Genomic DNA, 20,370 nt, shown 5'->3' with positions numbered 1-20,370 from the left:
GCCTAGATTGGGTCTCAATCAGAGACAGCTGTCATTCATTTGTCTCTGATTGGGAGCCAGATTTAAGGTAGCCATAGGCAGTAGGCTTTTGTGGGTGTTTGTTCCTGTGTCCTCACAGGACAGTTGAAGGTTAGTCTCATTTGTTGTTTTGTAGTTTTGTAGTGTATTGTTTTGCTGTTTTCATTAAAAGATGGCTTATTTCCCTCAATCCGCATCTTGGTCCTATCCATGCTCCTCCTCGTTTGAGGAGGAGAACAACATTGACTGCCTTTACACCTGGTTAAATAAAATCAAAGTCCTCACACTCTCCACAAGGCTCTGGTTATTAATAACTCTGGAGGCTTGAACCAGAAGGAGAGCAGGACAGACAAGGTTTCCCAGAAACACAGGTATTCTTAAGATATGTACGGATATAATTACTGCTGACTATCACTGTTTGGCATGAGCCAAGACAGAGTCCATCTACAGATTTCAATGGCAGTCAGACCTCACACTCTCTCCACATGGCTCTTGTCAGGGACACTGGAGGCTTGAGCCAGAAAGACACACAGATGTACAAGTAAGTTCCAGAGAAAACAGGAAAATTATCCCTGTCGTGTCATCGTCCTTCTTACAAATGCTTTGCGTGGACAATTCATTGTACATGTTTTATTCTATCCATTTATTTAATTTGAGTCCCTTGGTACATGTTCAAATGTAAAAGTTATCGAATGTGAGCTACAAAATTAGCAAAAAATGCAACTGTAGCGTTAAAAAAAACTATCCCCAGGAGACCAAGAAAGTTTTAAACTATTTTTCCTATCTAATGTGAGCGATATGGATGTCAGCTTTCCTTGTCCCTCGTACAGTAAATACATTATTAACTGAATCATGGACTTTTACTGCCCGCTGGCTTGTGTTGCTGAAGTGATTAATCATGGGGCCTTCGCCCCAATGGCACTCGTTTCACTACATTCTTTAAAAAACGGGTTCTAAATGGAGAGACATTTACAGAGATGCAGGCTGAGGGGCCACAAAATAATCGATCCTGTGTGTGTGTGTGTGTATGCATGTTTGAGTGTGTGAATGTGATTTAACTGATTTCTCAAGATGTACTCAGAAAAACAGAAAGCCTTTATTTTTTTCCAGCAGAAAATAGACATACTACAGATGGGGCTCTGTAACAAAAGAGAGTCTATTAGGCTTATCCGTCTCATACTAAGAGGGAATAGCTTGTAAAATTGGATTCATTCGAATTATACAAGTCTGGACTTTGACCACAGGGGTTGTCCAAGTTAAATATATGAAGCCATGTGATAATGTCGACTGGGAAGAGGTCAATTAATAATGTAATCAAAAAGTGGGTTGGATGGTTCAGTCTCTGACACAAATACATATGCACACATATGCACACACATGCACAGACACAAATATACAAACGGCACGTCAAGTAACAAGGAGATACGGAAGTATGCCTCCAGGATGCTCTCTACCAAGACCCTTAAACTCAGCTAATACGCATCGACTTCTGCTGTCAAATTAAGCCTGCATAACCTCATTACCACATTATTTAATTATATACCGTTAGTCAAACCTCTTCAACCGAATGTTGCTAACATAGCCCCAATCACTGTAGAATCTGATAGTTGGATATTTTTATAAATGAACATGAGTCTTCAGGATGACAGCATACATGGGCTATTTCCAAATGGCATCCTATTCCCTATATAGTGCACTACCTGTGACTAGGGCCCTATTCCCATTAAATAGGGAAAAGGGTGCCATTTGGGATGCAGATATGGAGGAAGGCTAGCTCCTCCAAGGACAGAGATTAATAATAGACCCAACAGACAGACGTAGCGCTTAGGCTACAATCTCCAAACCTGAGATGTCATTTAATTTCTGTCTGAATGACAGATGGACACTGCTAGGTGAGTCATAATAGACCAAACCTGAGGCAACAGGGATAATTTCAAGCAGAACATTATCAAATAAGATTAAACAAGAGTAGATGTGGTCTGTTTCAATTCAGGTTAAAGTCCTGTAGACAAGTACAATAAAATATGAATTTCAATGTTGCATGTGGGTTTCCTCCCTTCTCTTGGGTTTTTTATATCCATAGTACCCATTTATGCTAAACATGTTTAAAAAGATTAACTCTAATGCGCTACCATGCATGAAAATCTCTCTCTCTCACACACACACCAGCCTCAAATGGGGTTGAATGTAGCCTAATTGCCTTTTGTCGTTACAACATGATGAAATTCAATGCAACTAATTAATCCACTTGTTAAAGCAACGTGTTAACAGTCAATGGAACCGGCTATTGGAAAGAGGCAGTCTCCATGGTGCTAAAATGTGAGGGAAGACGAGGAGCTGTCCTTTCAGCACTATGGCATACGCTCAAGCGGCAAGTCGCCTTTGCATTGCAATCGCCCAGTCAACCACATAATTCATTATAGGACTAATAATGAAGTAACAGCTATGAGACTTTACATTCTACATCGAACCACACTTACGTGATGACGAATAACATTGTTTCTATGTTTGAAGCATATCATGGTCCATCGCTTATCTCAAAATCTAAAATTATGGATGGGGACATAATCACTGAATAGAAATCGAAGCTCAGAACTGGTCATAGAGCATTAGATGTATGGCCCTGCCTAACTGACTTTGAGTCATAAATCTATAACACGATGGATCATTCAAGTGGAACTGAAAGATAGCTACTGTATCCTCAGCCATTTCAAGAGCTCCGGAAGGAGGGCAGTGGTAAGACTACTCAATAGACTCATTTCTTGAGGAGGAATACACATTTGTTTATCAAAATGAGAGTTGACGTCAAATACATTTTTTTTTTACTATCGCAGTGCTTGCATATGAATGGTGTACTTACACAAAAACTCCGAAAAGAAGAACTCGTATGCCAATCTCTAATGCCAGCTCTCGTATATTTTTCCTCAGGTCTGGAGGTGACATATTCATGATTCTTGAGACAATCCGCCAGGTAGAATTGACAAGCAAGGAGTGGTCAATTCTCTGTGCTCAGTCTATAAAATAATCCACCTTTTGTCTAGGGCTTTTTCCGTGTCAGGCGCTTCGGGAACCAGTCGTTGTGCACATCTGTCGCGACTCAATCACCTGAAACAGAATCTTCCCTCCTCTCTTCGCCGCTGAGGCTCCACTGTCTGATGTCGCAAGAGAATTCTCCTTATTGCACCTCATCTGATGAAAACTCCTACTTTATTGCATGAAAGTCTCCTTTCACCGTTCCATCAATTACCCAGTTAGGTGAGAGACGGGAGAGAATGTTGGGCACAAAACTATAAGAGCATCGAGGGAGGGAGGCAGACTCTCCTGAAAGGCGGGAGATGGTGAGAGGAGGAGACGAGGGGAATAAAGGAGGAAGAAAGTGAGCAGGGATATGATGCTGAGTGGCACAAAGTGCATATGGGGAGTTGAGCGAACACGTGAACTCTCTCTCTCCCCCTTTTTCTCCCTCTGTTTCTCATACCCTCACTCTACCAGAAGGAGCAGGTGACTTTTTAAACTGGTTTATCGGATAACCAAGGCGGCTACACTGTAAAGGGGTTGCCTTGAATTTGACTGTAACTTACAGACAGCTCAGTGGCAAGTAAAATTATGTATTTCATATTACAGTATACATGGTTTAATATAAATTCGGTATCAAAGCAAGTACTGTGAAATGACGCATAGTACAATACCATAAAATGTACTGTATTATACTGTAACATTTGTTTTAATGCTACCATAAATTGAATGAATGAATGAAATTCATTGAGGGGAGGGGCTTGTATGTCAAACTATTTTACTGTAATTGCATGGGATTGATACAAGCAGGTTGGCTTCTAGGTAAAGTGTTTACACATTACAGCATATTAATTAATATTTGGTGTTTTATACGACTTACACTTTAAGAGGCCTTGTCAAAGGCTTCCAAACTGGCAGGGACTACATGGCGAAACAGACCAAAAGGACATGGCAAAGTTCTCAACCATTTAAGGTTTTCCCTGAGAAAATGTCCCGAAGCTTCTGTGCATGTTTTGGTTTCCACAAGACACCCACAACACACTCACAAAGTCAGATTCCACAGCCACAAAGTCAAAATTGGCAAAAATGATTTAATTTAAGGTTAGCAGGGTTAATACAGACCGTTTTTTTATGCTGCTGATACTCGCTGCTTTTTATCAATGCATAGTCACTTTACCCCTACCTACATGTACATATTTCCTCAATCACCTAGACTAACCTGTACCACTACACATTGGCTCGGTACCAGTACCCCCTGTATATGGCCTCATAATTGTTACTTTGTGTTTTTTTATTTGTATTATTATTATTTTTAAATTACAAAGACCATTCATAAACATCAATATCCTGCCAGGCAGGATCTAATCTACATTTGCCTTGCATTTTAGTTATCGATGTGATGTTTGGCGGAAACTATTCAGTCAGTTCTATACCTGCCTGGCTGAGTAGCAGTGTGGGTGGAAGGAGCGACCTCGCCTTGCAACCAGAGTGCGAAACACGTGACGAAATAAAACTTGGTAGTCTGTCTTGAAATGAATTGCCAAAACCAATACATTTTTCTAATATTTTTCATATTAACACATTTTATAATTTTCTGTTCTCTCATTTTATTTCAAGAGTGCCAAATTCAAGTACTGTTAATCAGTCGAAAGTCATAAGAAACAACGAAAACAATAGGCTGTTAACCAGGGCCTTACAACCTCTGGGAAATAGCTTATTGTTGTATACGTGTGAGAACTAATAATATATCAGAAGTCACACAAATAATTATTCTAAGATCCTAGGATAGATCAACTGGAGGTATTTACCAACATAGGTTAAGGATAATAACAGTAGAAAGCACACACACATAGAAAGTAAAAGCACATACATATAAATTGTGAGATTAAGGATGATAACAGTTATAGAAACACACGCATGGATTGAGAGAGTAAGCATAATAACAAGGAAAACAATTAATAACATGGGAGGAAGGCGTAGTATAGGTGAGCGAAATATAGGAATATAATTATAAGAAAGTAGGTCAGAGAGGGGTATAAGATCATTTAGAACTATTCAAAAGGACGGCCGGAGGTTAAAATCTTAAAATAAACCCTACTCCGTATGTGAAAGTCTAAACCTACTAAGAGTAATTTAGAACTATTCAACAGACGGCGGAGGTAAGATCTTAAATAAAGGTAAACCCTGCTCCGTATGAGAGTCTAAACTCATCAAGAAAACAGGAACCGGGGAGACATAATTGTATGAATATAGATCGCCTAAATACGTTTCAGGGGGGATAGTTGAGATCTACCGGAGGCCCACGAATAGGTATGTCTATTCCGAGACTAGGGAATTAATGGTTATTTATTATAGTTGGTCAGAGAGGTGAAACCTAATATTCTATCAAAAGTCATAAAATAATTATTCTGAATTCCTAGGAGGGTAACAACGAGAAGGGTTAACTAATAATGGGGAGTAAATCCTCAAAGGAGGTTCCGGAATTAACCGGAGATCAGAGATATACATATACACTGCTCAAAAATCCACCTCTACGCAGACGACACCATTCTGTATACTTCCGGCCCTTCCTTGGACACTGTGCTATCTAACCTCCAAACGAGCTTCAATGCCATACAACACTCCTTCCGTGGCCTCCAACTGCTCTTAAACGCTAGTAAAACCAAATGCATGCTTTTCAACCGTTCGCTGCCTGCACCCGCACGCCCGACTAGCATCACCACCCTGGACGGTTCCGACCTAGAATATGTGGACATCTATAAGTACCTAGGTGTCTGGCTAGACTGCAAACTCTCCTTCCAGACTCATATCAAACATCTCCAATCCAAAATCAAATCTAGAGTCGGCTTTCTATTCCGCAACAAAGCCTCCTTCACTCACGCCGCCAAACTTACCCTAGTAAAACTGACTATCCTACCGATCCTCGACTTCGGCGATGTCATCTACAAAATAGCTTCCAATACTCTACTCAGCAAACTGGATGCAGTTTATCATAGTGCCATCCGTTTTGTTACTAAAGCACCTTATACGACCCACCACTGCGACCTGTATGCCCTAGTCGGCTGGCCCTCGCTACATGTTCGTCGTCAGACCCACTGGCTCCAGGTCATCTACAAGGCTATGCTAGGTAAAGTGCCGCCTGTGTGTGTGTGTCAGTTCACAGTTCACTGGTCACGATGGCAACACCCACCCGTAGCACGCGCTCCAGCAGGTGTATCTCACTGATCATCCCTAAAGCCAAAACCTCATTTGGACGCCTTTCCTTCCAGTTCTCTGCTGCCTGCGACTGGAACGAATTGCAAAAATCTCTGAAGTTGGAGACTTATCTCCCTCAACAACTTTAAAAATCTGCTATCCGAGCAGCTAACCGATCGCTGCAGCTGTACATAGTCCATCTGTAGACTACCCACCCAATTTACCTACCTCACCCCCATACTGCTTTTATTTATTTACTTTTCTGCTCTTTTGCACACCAGTATCTCTTCTTGCACATGATCATCTGATGATTTATCACTCCAGTGTTAATCTGCTAAATTGTAATTATTCGATTTATTGCCTACCTCATGCCTTTTGCACACATTGTATATAGATTTTCTTTTTTTTCTACCATGTTATTGACTTGTTTATTGTTTACTCCATGTGTAACTCTGTGTTGTTGTCTGTTCACACTGCTATGCTTTATCTTGGCCAGGTCGCAGTTGCAAATGAGAACATGTTCTCAACTAGCCTACCTGGTTAAATAAAGGTGAAATAAAAAAAATAATAAAAAAATAAATAAAGGGAACACTTAAACAACACAATGTAACTCCAAGTCAATCACACTTCTGTGAAATCAAACTGTCCACTTAGGAAGCAACACTGATTGACAATAAATTTCACATGCTGTTGTGCAAATGGAATAGACAAAAGGTGGAAATGATAGGCAATTAGCAAGACACCCCCAAAAAAGGAGTGATTCTGCAGGTGGTGACCACAGACCACTTCTCAGTTCCTATGCTTCCTGGCTGATGTTTTGGTCACTTTTGAATGCTGGCGGTGCTCTCACTCTAGTGGTAGCATGAGACGGAGTCTACAACCCACACAAGTGGCTCAGATAGTGCAGTTCATCCAGGATGGCACATCAATGCGAGCTGTGGCAAAAAGGTTTGCTGTGTCTGTCAGCGTAGTGTCCAGAGCATGGAGGCGCTACCAGGAGACAGGCCAGTACACCAGGAGACGTGGAGGAGGCCGTAGGAGGGCAACAACCCAGCAGCAGGACCGCTACCTCCGCCTTTGTGCAAGGAGGTGCGCTGCCAGAGCCCTGCAAAATGACCTCCAGTAGGCCACAAATGTGCTTGTGTCAGCATATGGTCTCACAAGGGGTCTGAGGATCTTATCTCGGTACCTAATGGCAGCCAGGCTACCTCTGGCGAGCACATGGAGGGCTGTGCGGTCCCACAAAGAAATGCCACCCCACACCATGACTGACCCACCGCCAAACCGGTCATGCTGGAGGATGTTGCAGGCAGCAGAACATTCTCCACGGCGTCTCCAGACTCTGTCACGTCTGTCACATGTGCTCATGTGCTCAGTGTGAACCTGCTTTTATCTGTGAAGAGCACAGGGCACCAGTGGCGAATTTGCCAATCTTGGTGTTCTCTGGCAAATGCCAAACGTCCTGCACGGTGTTGGGCTGTAAGCACAACCCCCACCTGTGGACGTCGGGCCCTCATACCACCCTCATGGAGTCTGTTTCTGACCGTTTGAGCAGACACATGCACATTTGTAAACGGGAATTAACACTCAACTTTTTTTCTTTCAACTTTTTCACTCCGGACGCTTTATCTGGACATGGTTCGTCAGGACTTCCAACAGCTGAAGCTAAGTAGTAACATTAGCATGATGCCTTCTAATTGCAGTCGCTGTACTCATAATATACAGGAGAACGATCGCCTTACGGCGAGGATAGCTGTGCTGCAAGCCCAGCTTCAGACGCAATTGTTAGGCAAGGGTAATTTCAGTGTAAGAAAGGATGAAACAAACAGCGTCTGTGCCACCAGTACAGATAGTAACGTTAGTACAAATCCCTCGCACGGTCCCCGCAGCCGGACAACTTTCCCATGGCTTCTGGAGGGAAATGCTGTAGGAATGCTCAACCGGTGTCGCTCATTCAGCCGACAGAAACTTTCACCGGTTTTCCCCATTAACCTGTTGGGGATGGGGGCGCTGTTGAGACTATTTATGCTAATTGGGTAATTTTTGAAACGGCTTCCCACAAAATCCTTGATCGTACAATATGCATATTATTATTATTATTATTGGATAGAAAACAGTCTATAGTTTCTATAGGAGTTGAAATTTTGTCTCTAAGTGGAACAGAGCCCATTCTACAGCAATTTCCCTGACATGGAGTCAGATTTCAGAAATGTTGGCCACTGTTCTGAAGTCAGTTAAAAGGGCACTGTTATTGCTATGACTATACAGACACTGCTTACGTCTTCCCCTGGATGCCTTTACGTGATGACGATTTCAAATGGGGTCGATTGCGCATTCACAGGCACTACAAATGAAAAAACCCTGAGGCTAGCAAGTCTTTTCTTGCTGCGTAACGCGCGTGGAGGACACCGACCCCCTCCTGTTCCAAGCGTTAGTTTAGCCTGTTATATTTCTCCGGTCATCTTTTCACTCGTTATAGGAGTTAAAAACATCATAAGGTAGTTAATTTAAAGCGTTTTATAGCAATTTATATCCGTTTAGTGCGATTTTGGGACATTTATTTTTGAAACGATGTGAATAGTTGGGCACGCTTTTCAGTTCATCCCGAACGCAGTTGGCATTTCCACATGGCAAGAGGACAGCTTTCCACCAAAAGACGATTACTCCCAAGAAAGGATCCTTTGCCCAAGATACTGATGGAAGAACAGCTCAAGGTAGGACATTTTTATTATGATAAATCGTGTTTCTGTCGAAACATTTTAGTGGCTTAGGACGCCATGTTTTTTGATGTAGCTTCGCTTGGCGCAAACTGTATTGAAAAGTAAGGATAAATTAAAAAATGTAATTCCGCAATTGTATTAAGAATTAAATTGTCTATCAATCCCTGTCCACCCTATATTTTTTAGTCACGTTTATGAGTATTTATGTATAAGAGTAGATCACTGTCTAAGTGGCGCAAGGACATATTCTGACCAGCTGAGTTACATTTCACATTGTCTAACCATGATTTTGGTGGCTAAATATAAACGTTTTCGATCAAACTCTATATGCATTGTGTAATATGATGTTACAGGAGTGTCATCTGAAGAATTCTGAGAAGGTTAGTGAAAAAATTAATATATTTTTGGCGATGTTGACGTTATCGCTCACTTTGGCTAGAATCAATGCTGGGCTGCTATGTGCTATGTGCTATGCTAATATAACGATTTATTGTGTTTTCGCTGTAAGACACTTAGAAAATCTGAAATATTGTCTGTATTCACAGGATCTGTGTCTTTCGATTCGTGTATGCTGTGTATTTTTACGAAATGTTTGATGATTAGTAAGTAGGTAAACACGTTGCTCTAAGTAGTTTTTCTAGTCCACTTGTGACGGTGGGTGCAATTGTAACCTATGCCATCTACCTGAAATATGCACTTTTTTCTAACAAAACCTATCCCATACCATAAATATGTTATCAGACTGTCATCGGATGAGTTTTTTTGTTGGTTAGGGGCTATAAATATCTTAGTTTAGCCGAATTGGTGATGGCTACTGGTGTTGGTGGACAAATAAAAGATGGTGGATTATGCTAATGTGTTTTTAGGTAATAGATGTACATCTTTACATATTGTGTCTTCCCTGTAAAACATTTTAAAAATCGGACATGTTGACTGGATTCACAAGATCTGTGTCTTTCATTAGCTGTATTGGACTTTAATGTGTGAAAGTTAAATATTTAAAAAAAAATTTTTTTTTGAATTTCGCGGCACTGGTTTTTCAGTGGGGGGGGGGGGGGGGGTGTGCCGCTAGCGCCACGCTGATCCTAGACAGGTTAAGCAGCGAGTCGGATTCTGAGGCCGAGCCTTCTCTGTTCTCTACTAATGGCTCCCACCATTAGCTCTGACAAATTGAAAACCCTAGTCATTGGCAAATCCATTACCCGCAGTATTAGACTTAAAACGAATCCTCCAGCGATCATACACTGTTTACCAGGGGGCAAGGCTACCGACGTTAAGGCTAATCTGAAGATGGTGCTGGCTAAAGCTAAAACTGGCGAGTGTAGAGAGTATAGAGATATTTTTATCCACGTCGGCACCAACGATGTTAGGATGAAACAGTCCGAGGTCACCACATAGCTTCAGCCTGTAAATCAGCTAGAAAGATGTCAGCATCGAGTAATTGTCTCTGGCCCCCTCCCAGTTAGGGGGAGTGATGAGCTCTACAGCAGAGTCTCACAACTCAATCGCTGTTTGAAAACTGTTTTCTGCCCCTCCCAAAAGATAGAATTTGTAGATAATTGGCCCTCTTTCTCACCCACAAACGGGACCTGGCCTGTGAGGATTGACGGACTCCATCCTAGCTGGAGGGGTGCTCATCTTATCTACCAACATAGACAGGGCTCTAACTCCTCTAGCTCCACATTGAAATAGGTTGCAGGCCAGGCAGCAGACTGCTAGCCAGCCTGCCAGCTTAGTGGAGTCTGCCACTACCACAGTCAGTGTAGTCAGCTCAGCTATCCCCATTGAGACCGTGTCTGTGCCTCGACCTAGGTTGGGCAAAACTAAACATGGCAGTGTTCGCCTTAGCAATCTCATTAGAATAAAGACCTCCTCCATTCCTGACATTATTGAAAGAGATCGTGATACCTCACATCTCAAAATAGGGCTACTTAATGTTAGATCCATCACTTCAAAGGCAGTTATAGTCAATGAACAAATCACTGATCATAATCTTGATGTGATTGGCATGACTGAAACATGGCTTAAGCCTGATGAATTTACTGTGTTAAATGGGGCCTCACCTCCTGGTTACACTAGTGACCATATCCCCCGTGCATCCCGCAAAGGCGGAGGTGTTGCTAACATTTACGATAGCAAATTTCAATTTACTCCCCCAAAAAACGACGTTTTCGTCTTTTGAACTTCTAGTCATGAAATCTATGCAGCCTACTCAATCGCTTTTTATAGCTACTGTTTACAGGCCTCCTGGGCCATATACAGCGTTCCTCACTGAGTTCCCTGAATTCCTATCAGGCCTTGTAGTCATAGCAGGTAATATTCAAATTTTGGGTGATTTTAATATTCACAACATCAAAAAAGGAATTCATTTACACAGCTGTTTAAATACATATTCGTAGGAGGGCATATTCGTAGGAGGCCGTAGGAGGGCAACAACCCAGCAGCAGGACCGCTACCTCCGCCTTTGTGCAAGAAGGAGCACTGCCAGAGCCCTGCAAAATGACCTCCAGCAGGCCACAAATGTGCATGTGTCTGCTCAAACGGTCAGAAACAAACTCCATGAGGGTGGTATGAGGGCCCGACGTCCACAGGTGGGGGTTGTGCTTACAGCCCAACACCGTGCAGGACGTTTGGCATTTGCCAGAGAACACCAAGATTGGCAAATTCGCCACTGGCGCCCTGTGCTCTTCACAGATGAAAGCAGGTTCACACTGAGCACGTGACAGACGTGACAGAGTCTGGAGACGCCGTGGAGAACGTTCTGCTGCCTGCAACATCCTCCAGCATGACCGGTTTGGCGGTGGGTCAGTCATGGTGTGGGGTGGCATTTCTTTGGGGGGCCGCACAGCCCTCCATGTGCTCGCCAGAGGTAGCTTGACTGCCATTAGGTACCGAGATGAGATCCTCAGACCCCTTGTGAGACCATTTGCTGGTGCGGTTGGCCCTGGGTTCCTCCTAATGCAAGACAATGCTAGACCTCATGTGACTGGAGTGTGTCAGCAGTTCCTGCAAGAGGAAGGCATTGATGCTATGGACTGGCCCGCCCGTTCCCCAGACCTGAATCCAATTGAGCACATCTGGGACATCATGGTTCGCTCCATCCACCAACGCCACGTTGCACCACAGACTGTCCAGGAGTTGGCGGATGCTTTAGTCCAGGTCTGGGAGGAGATCCCTCAGGAGACCATCCGCCACGTCATCAGGAGCATGCCCGGGCGTTGTAGGGAGGTCATACAGGCACGTGGAGGCCACACACACTACTGAGCCTCATTTTGACTTGTTTTAAGGACATTACATTCAAGTTGGATGAGCCTGTAGTGTGGTTTTCCACTTTAATTTTGAGTGTGACTCCAAATCCAGACCTCCATGGGTTGATAAATTTGATTTCCATTGATAATTTTTGTGTGGTTTTGTTGTCAGCACATTCAACTATGTAAAGAAAAAAGTATTTAATAAGAATATTTCATTCATTCAGATCTAGGATGTGTTATTTTAGTGTTCCCTTTACTGTTTTGAGCAGTGTAGTTTATTTACATTTTAGGATACCTTAGGATTATATGGAAACGTAGTTTGACTTGTTTGAATAAAGTTTAGTGGTAGCTTTTTGGACTCCTTTGACTGCATGTTGAACGAGTGGATTACTGAAATCAATGGCGCCAACTACACTGACTTTTTGGGATATAAAGAAGGATTTTATCTAAAGAAACGACCATTCATGTTGTAGCTGTGAACCTTGAGATTGCAAATAGAGGAAGATTTTCAAAAGTAAGTGATTTATTTCATCGCTATTTGTGATTTTATGAAGCCTTTGCCGGTTGAAAAAATGTTGATGTGGGGCGCCGTCCTCAAACAATCGCATGGTATGCTTTCACTGTATAGCCTATTGTAAATCGGACAACACAGATTAACAAGAATTTAAGATTTTAAAGGATAAAAATACTTGTATGTTCATGAATGTTTAATATTACGATTATTTATTTGAATTCCGCGCCCTCCAATTTCATTGGATGTTGTCAACTGGTGTCCCGCTGACAGGATGCCTATCCCTAATTAAGAATCTAGCTTAACTAACTGCTTTCTTGGCAACCATGTGTTTTTCAGTGCGGCCCGTTTTCCAGCCCTTTGTCCACTGGTCTCCACGGATGGTTGTCTGCATGGTTGTTGTAACGGTCGTCGTAATCCTCCTCCTCGGACGAGGAGGAGAGGCGAGAAGGATCAGACCAATATGCAGAGTGGAAAGTGGTCATAGTTTAATGAACAATAACTGAACACTTAAACATACAAAACAACAAACGTGACAAAACCGAAAACAGTCCCGTGTGGTACGAACACTGACACGAGATACAAACACCCACAAAAACCACGTGAATCACAGGCTGCCTAAGTATGATTCTCAATCAGGGACAATGATTGACAGCTGTCTCTGATTGAGAATCATACCCGGCCGAACACAAACAACCCAATATAGAAAATAACACCTCGACAACCCACCCCAACTCACGCCCTGACCAACTAAATAAACACAAGAAAAAGGAAAAACAGGTCAGGAACGTGACAGTTGTAAGCGCTGCAAAAACACATTCATGTTTTTAACACAATTATCGATTTTATTACACAGTATGCCTACACATTATTTTATTCTTTATTTAATCAAATGCTCTGAAACCAAAATACCTTTAGTTTTGGTGATCCTCTCAGCTCCGGCTAATTTTCAAGTCCTCTGGGGTTTATAGTCCTAACCCTGGAACGGGTAACAACATAGAAAGAAGCTGGCTTGATGAAAACCATGTCCTGACATCAATAATCAACTTTCACAGTCAAGCATTAGGATATTTTATTGTTAGAACAACATGTTGCATGTTGATGGGATGTTAGTAAACTATTCTCTGTGCAATACCTGTGACTTTTAACCACCTCACTGAGGTGATCTGCAGTCCAGCTGGTCGCTTGAGGACAGAATCTGGGAGGTGCCTGAAGTCTTCACATTGCATCCTCATCACTTTGAATGGTTTTGCTGGTTGTGCTTCAAGTATCATCTTTGAAACATCATCAGGTGTATGAAGGACTGACACCTTGCGCCTCTTCTCGATGGTGGCAAAAGATCGATCACAAGGAAGAAAAGAATGACCAGACCATGAACTTCTGCTCAACTCGGGTAAAGTAACCCATAGAGACGAGCATCGACATCAGATTGAGCATCCGCCAGTTGTTATTCTGCCCACAGCATCTGTCACTGAAGATGATCAACTTGCGCACCTCTGGTTTGGTGAGTGGTGTGAATTTTGTCTTCACCCCACTTCAATATGCAGCTTGCCACCTCAATGGACCCTCGATGTACAATCCCCTCATGCCAAACACACATGTATGCAGGATCTTCTTTTCCAAGTTCCTGGATGCAAAGGTTAAAATTTGACAGCTGCCGCTGGTAGTAGACATTTGAGTGGGTCAGATTATGGGTGTACATCACCCCCTGTAGATCCACAGAAATGACATGGCAGTCAGCATTAGCTTTAGCCCACTCAGTGTCACTTTGAAGCTGTGTGTAGGCCTTTTCGGCTTTTCTATGGTGCAACTCACTTTCAACTGCAATCTTCCTCTTCTCCTCTTCAGATGTTGCTTAGATGTTGCTACTGACATCTTAGTGAAGAATGCTTCACATTTGCCACAAGTGTCACTCCTGGGTTGGCCGAAATTGAGACTCTGCTGTTTGAAAATGATGTGGTATTCTTCTCTTCATATTTTCACTTGCCTGAAGACGCCTGTTGGTTAGCTGGAACACAGACATGAAAGTGACCTTGCACACATTCAATCTCTGGCCTGCTTGCTGTACATGGTATTTGAAGGTTTGTTTCCGTCGTTTGTTCTCCTTTGTATCCTCAGGTTTACATCTCCGTTTCACCTCATGCTGCAATAAAAATTGACAATGATAAATTCAGAATTTAATATACTGTAGCACATTCAGGGTATTGCTTGATCAGGACCTCCATCTTTCACACACTCCCAACCTATACACAGAATGAGTTTGTATTGCACCATTGTGTAACACTGCACTTTTAGAGTTAACGTTAATGTACGTATCATTACTGTCAAAGTTAAACTATGCAAGTGTTCAATATAGCTATTATAATAATTGGAATGTTGTCTTATTTCTAACCTGTTCTAAGCTGGAGAGAATCAACGCTTGTTGTTTCTCGTATGGGACAGTGTACTAACTGTTGAACAGATGCAGCTTGCGCTCATCAGTCAACTTTCAGTCAAAAATCAGTCAACCACAATCCTTTCTGCACGTCGTGGAACACGCTCTTCCCTGCAGGATACAGTGTAACGTTACATATAACTAGCTAGCTACTGTAGCCATGTCGAATCATCCGGTGGATGGAGAAAAAGTAGCTAGCTATGTTTGTTCTATAATCTAGCAATAACATTTGTGACGATAATGTATAAATTAGTAGCCAACGAACTTTAGCTAATATGTTTTCTCTATAGCTACAAATTAGACAACCCATAACATACATGTTAGTTACTGTACTCTTTAGCTAGCTTGATTATTTGATAAACGATTCTTCCACATACCTCTTTTGGACAGCTTTCCCCAGTTTTTTCTTGACCCTTACGATTTGTATAGGGTTGTCACGCATCCCGTAAGTGTAAAGGCAGTCAATGTTGTTCTCCTCCTCAAACGAGGAGGAGCATGGATAGGACCAAGATGCGTATTGAGGGAAATAAGCCATCTTTTAATGAAAACAGCAAAACAATACACTACAAAACTACAAAACAACAAATGAGACTAACCTTCAACTGTCCTGTGAGGACACAGGAACAAACACCCACAAAAGCCTACTGCCTATGGCTACCTTAAATCTGGCTCCCAATCAGAGACAAATAAATGACAGCTGTCTCTGATTGAGACCCAATCTAGGCAGCCATAGACATAACTAGACAACCTAACAAACACTATCCCATACACATACAACACCCATGGACTAACCAAACACACACAACATACAATGCCCACCCCAACTCACGCCCTGACCAACTAAACATAATCAAAATAACATAAAAATAGGTCAGGAACGTGACAGTAAGATCTTCCTTTGCCTGTCTTTCCATTCTTTTAGTTTGTTTTACGTCTCTTTCCCACATTTCGGCGATTTTCATCAGCAACAGAAAAGTTGTGAGCTTGTCCGTCCATTCTGAGTGGTGCACATAAACGGTTATTCCACGAGAGCCTATCTTTAAATTAAAAATGATTGTTAATTAGCGCGTGGAAAGCTTGAGAAACGGGTTCACTATTGAAAAAGGGTGTCCAATAATGATTTTTCATGTATATCTCTTTTTTTATGTCACATATATGGTTCTTCGTCTGTAGGATTCAACTGTGGCAGCATATACAGTGGCTTGCGAAAGTATTCACCCCTCTTGACATTTTTCCGATTTTGTTTCCTTACAACCTGGAATTAAAATAGATTTTTGGGGGGGTTGTATCGTTTGATTTACACAACATGCCTACCCACTTTGAAGATGCAACACATTTTTATTGTGAAAAAACAAGAAATGACACAACAAAACTGAAAACTTGAGCATGCATAACTATTCACCCCCCAAAGTCAATACTTTGTAGAGACAACTTTTGCAGCAATTACAGTTGCAATTCTCTTGGGGTATGTCTCTATAAGCTTGACACATCTAGCCACTGGGATTTTTGCCCATTCTTCAAGGCAAAACTGCTCCAGCTCCTTCAAGATGGATGGGTTCCGCTGGTGTACAGCGGAAGTCATACCACAGATTCTCAGTTGGATTGAGGTCTGGGCTTTGATGAGGCCATTCCAAGACATTTAAATGTTTCCCCTTAAACTACTCGAGAGTGTTGCTTTAGCAGTATGCTTAGGGTCATTGTCCTGCTGGAAGGTGAACCTCCGTCCCATTCTCAAATCTCTGGGAGACTGAAACAGGCTGAAACAGACTGAAACAACCCCGGGTCTCGACCCTGCCCTGTGCAACTGGGTCCTGGACTTTCTGACGGGCCGCCCACAGGAGGTGAAGGTGGGAGACAATATTACCACCCCGCTGATCCTCTATACCGGGGCCCCACAAGGGTGCATTCTCAGCCCTCTCCTGTACTCTCTGTTCACCCATGACTGTGTGGCCATGCACGCTTCCAACTCAATCATCAAGTTTGCAGACAGTGGTAGGCTTGATTACCAACAACGACGAGACGGCCTACATGGAGGAGGTGAGGGCCCTCGGAGTGTGGTGTCAGGAAAATAACCTCTCATTCAATGTCAACAAAACAAAGGAGATGATCGTGGACTTCAGGAAACAGCAGAGGGAGCATCCACATCAACGGGACAGTAGTGGAGAAGGTGGAAAGTTTTATGTTCCTCGGTGTACACATCACGGACAAACTGAAATGGTCCACCCACACAGACAGCATGGTGAAGAAGGCACAACAGTGCCTCTTCAACCACAGGAGGTTGAATAAATTTGGCTTGTCACCTAAAACACTCACTAACTTTTACAGATGCACAATCGAGAGCCTTTAACCGCAAGGCTCTCCAGAGGGTAGTGTGGTCTGCACAACACATCACCGAGGGCAAACTACCTACCCTCCAGGACACCTACAGCACCCAATGTCACAGGAAGGCCAAAAAGATCATCAAGAACAACAACCACCCGAGCCACTGCCTGTTCACCCCGTTATCCTCCAGAAGGCGTGGTCATTACAGGTACATCAAAGCTGGGCCCAAGAGACTGAAAACAGCTTCTATCGCAAGGCCATCTGTTAAACAGCCATGACTGTTAAACAGCCATCACTAACATAGAGAGGCTGCTGTCAACATACAGACTCAAATCTCTGGCCACTTTAATAAATGGACTTAATAAAGGTATCACTAGTCACCTTAAATATCGCCACTTTAATAATGTTTACATATCCTACATTACTCATCTTATATGTATATACTGTTCTACATCATCTACTGCATCTTGCCTATGCCTATCATTAGTCACTTTAAATAACGCCACTTTAATAATGTTTACATATCCTACATCACTCATCTTATATGTATATACTGCATTATACCACCTACTGCATCTTGCCTATGCCGCACGGCCATCGCTCATCCATATTTATTTTTACACGTTCTTATCCATCCCTTACATTTGTGTGTATTAGGTAGTTGTTGTTAATTTGTTAGATTACTTGTTAGATATTACTGCATTGTCAGAACTAGAAGCACAAGCAATTCGCTACACTCGTATTAACATCTGCTTACCATGTGTATGTAACCAATTTGATTTGATTAGAGGTGGACTCAAATCAAATTGTAGAGACAGCTCAAGTATGATCAAAATATATTGGATGCACATGACCTCAATTTGGAGTGGGGTAGCAAAGAGGTGTGAATACTTATGTAAATTAGATCTTTTTGTATTTAATTTTCTATAAATTTGCAAAAATTCTAGAAACATGTTTTCACTTTGTCATTATGGGGTATTGTGTGTAGATTGGTGAGAAAAATATTTAATCCATTTTGAATTCAGGCTGTAACACACACATATATACTGTATATATACACCGTAAAGGTGCATCCAGGTGAAATCTATGATCCACTTCAATCAGTGTAGATGAAGGGGAGGAAACAGGTTAATTAAAGAATTATATTTAAGCCTTGAGACAATGGAGACATGGATTGTGTATGTGCGCCATTCAGAGGGTGAATGGGAAAGACAAAATATTGAAGTGCTTTTGAACGGGGTATGGTAGTAGGTGCCAGGCGCACCGGTTTGAGTGTGTTAAGAACTGCAACACTGATGGATTTTCATGCTCAACAGTTTCCCGTCTGTGTCAAAAATGGTCCACCACCCAAAGGGCATCCAGCCAACTTGACACAACTGTCAACATGGGCAAGCATCACTGTCGAACACTTTCAACACCTTGCAGAGCACCTGTCCCGGCAAATTGAGGCTGTTCTAGGGGCAAAAGGGGGTGCAACTCAACATTAGGATGGTGTTTGAATTTATGACTAAACCATGATTGTAGGGGAGTGGGGTAAATTGAGTCAAAGGGGTAAGTTGAGCCTCCTTGAGTTTCTAGGAAACACAACATTAATAATTTGACAACATATTTAGGAATAGGTCATAATTTCACAGAGTCTGTAAAGGAAGAATCCACATGGAAAAGTGGTAAGCAGATTAGGTAAAAGAAAAACAGATTTTCAAATTAATGCATTGTGTTAACTTCTTGTCAATAGGGGAAGCTGTTAGCACTTTGTAATTATGACGTTCCCAAATTAAACTGCCTCGTACTCAATTCTTGCTCGTACAATATGCATATTATTATTACTATTGGATAGAACACACTCTCTAGTTTCTAAAACCGTTTGAATTATTTCTCTGAGTGAAACAGAACTCATTCTGCAGCACTTTTCCTGACCCGGAAGTTCAAAGTCTGAAATCGATGCTCTCTTCCTCTTCCTGCCTATAAATGGGCACGAGCTATTAGTAAACATGCACGTCATACACCTTCCTCTGGGTGTCAAGAAGGCTGTGAGAGAAGAAATGAGGTGATTATCTCGATCTGGGATGGAATAAATCCTCTTGGAATGACGTGTACCCCATTTCCGGTACTCTGAAGAACGTGATTTGGACAGTGGGGTTGCCTTTTGTTTTGCTGACGTTATAGGCGACTATTATTTCCGGCTTTGATTTTATTTGATACATGTCACCATATCATCGTAAAGTATGTTTTTTCAATATAGTTTCATCAGATTATTGAAATTTTTTCGGGAGTTTTGCCGTGTTCCGTTCTCTTCCGTTTGTTTACATGGAGAGATCCGTGCAACCCAGCTAGCGCGCTTGCTAAATGGAGAGAGAAACTTGCCATTCTGAATCAAAAAAAAAGACTCATCTGGACAAAGGACACCTTGTTCAACATTCTGATGAAAGATCAGCAAAAGTAAGACCCATTTTAAGATGTTGTTTCATATATCTGTCGTAGTCGCCGGCGCCCAAGTGTTTCTGGCTATTGTGCTAAGCTAATATAACGCTACATTTTGTTTTCGCTGTAAAACACTTAATAAATCGGAAATGTTGTCTGGCATCACAAGATGCCTGTCTTTCATTTGCTGCACACTATGTATTTTTCAGAAATGTTTTATGATGAGTAATTAGGTATTTGACGTTGGTGTATGTAAATATTATGGCTGCTTTCGGTGCAATTTCTGAATGTAGTTGCAATGTAAACTATGATTTATACCTGAAATATGCACATTTCTCAAAAAAAACATATCCTATACAATAAATATGTTATCAGACTGTCATCTGATGAGGTTGTTTCTTGGTTAGTGGCTATTTATATCTTTATTTGGCCGAATTTGTGATAGCTACTGATGGAGTCAAAAACTGGTGGAGTCTTTTGCTA

General features: G+C 42.0%; 1 protein-coding gene across 2 annotated transcripts in view; it reads right to left on the bottom strand.

Moving 5' to 3' along the window:
* The window catches only part of LOC129853987 (phospholipid phosphatase 4-like), a 117,047-nt gene extending 113,636 nt beyond the window's left edge, over nucleotides 1-3,411 (bottom strand). For both annotated transcript variants that reach the window (XM_055920577.1, XM_055920583.1), the window contains exon 1: nucleotides 2,879-3,411. In XM_055920577.1, the coding sequence (XP_055776552.1) occupies nucleotides 2,879-2,967 (89 nt within the window). In that variant the 5' untranslated portion in view covers nucleotides 2,968-3,411. The remainder of the gene's footprint in view (nucleotides 1-2,878) is intronic.
* Between the last annotated feature and the right edge of the window lie 16,959 nt (nucleotides 3,412-20,370).

This window comes from Salvelinus fontinalis, chromosome 1 (assembly GCF_029448725.1).
Source record: "Salvelinus fontinalis isolate EN_2023a chromosome 1, ASM2944872v1, whole genome shotgun sequence".
Taxonomy (NCBI): domain Eukaryota; kingdom Metazoa; phylum Chordata; class Actinopteri; order Salmoniformes; family Salmonidae; genus Salvelinus; species Salvelinus fontinalis.
This window is presented reverse-complemented; position numbering and strand designations above follow the sequence as displayed.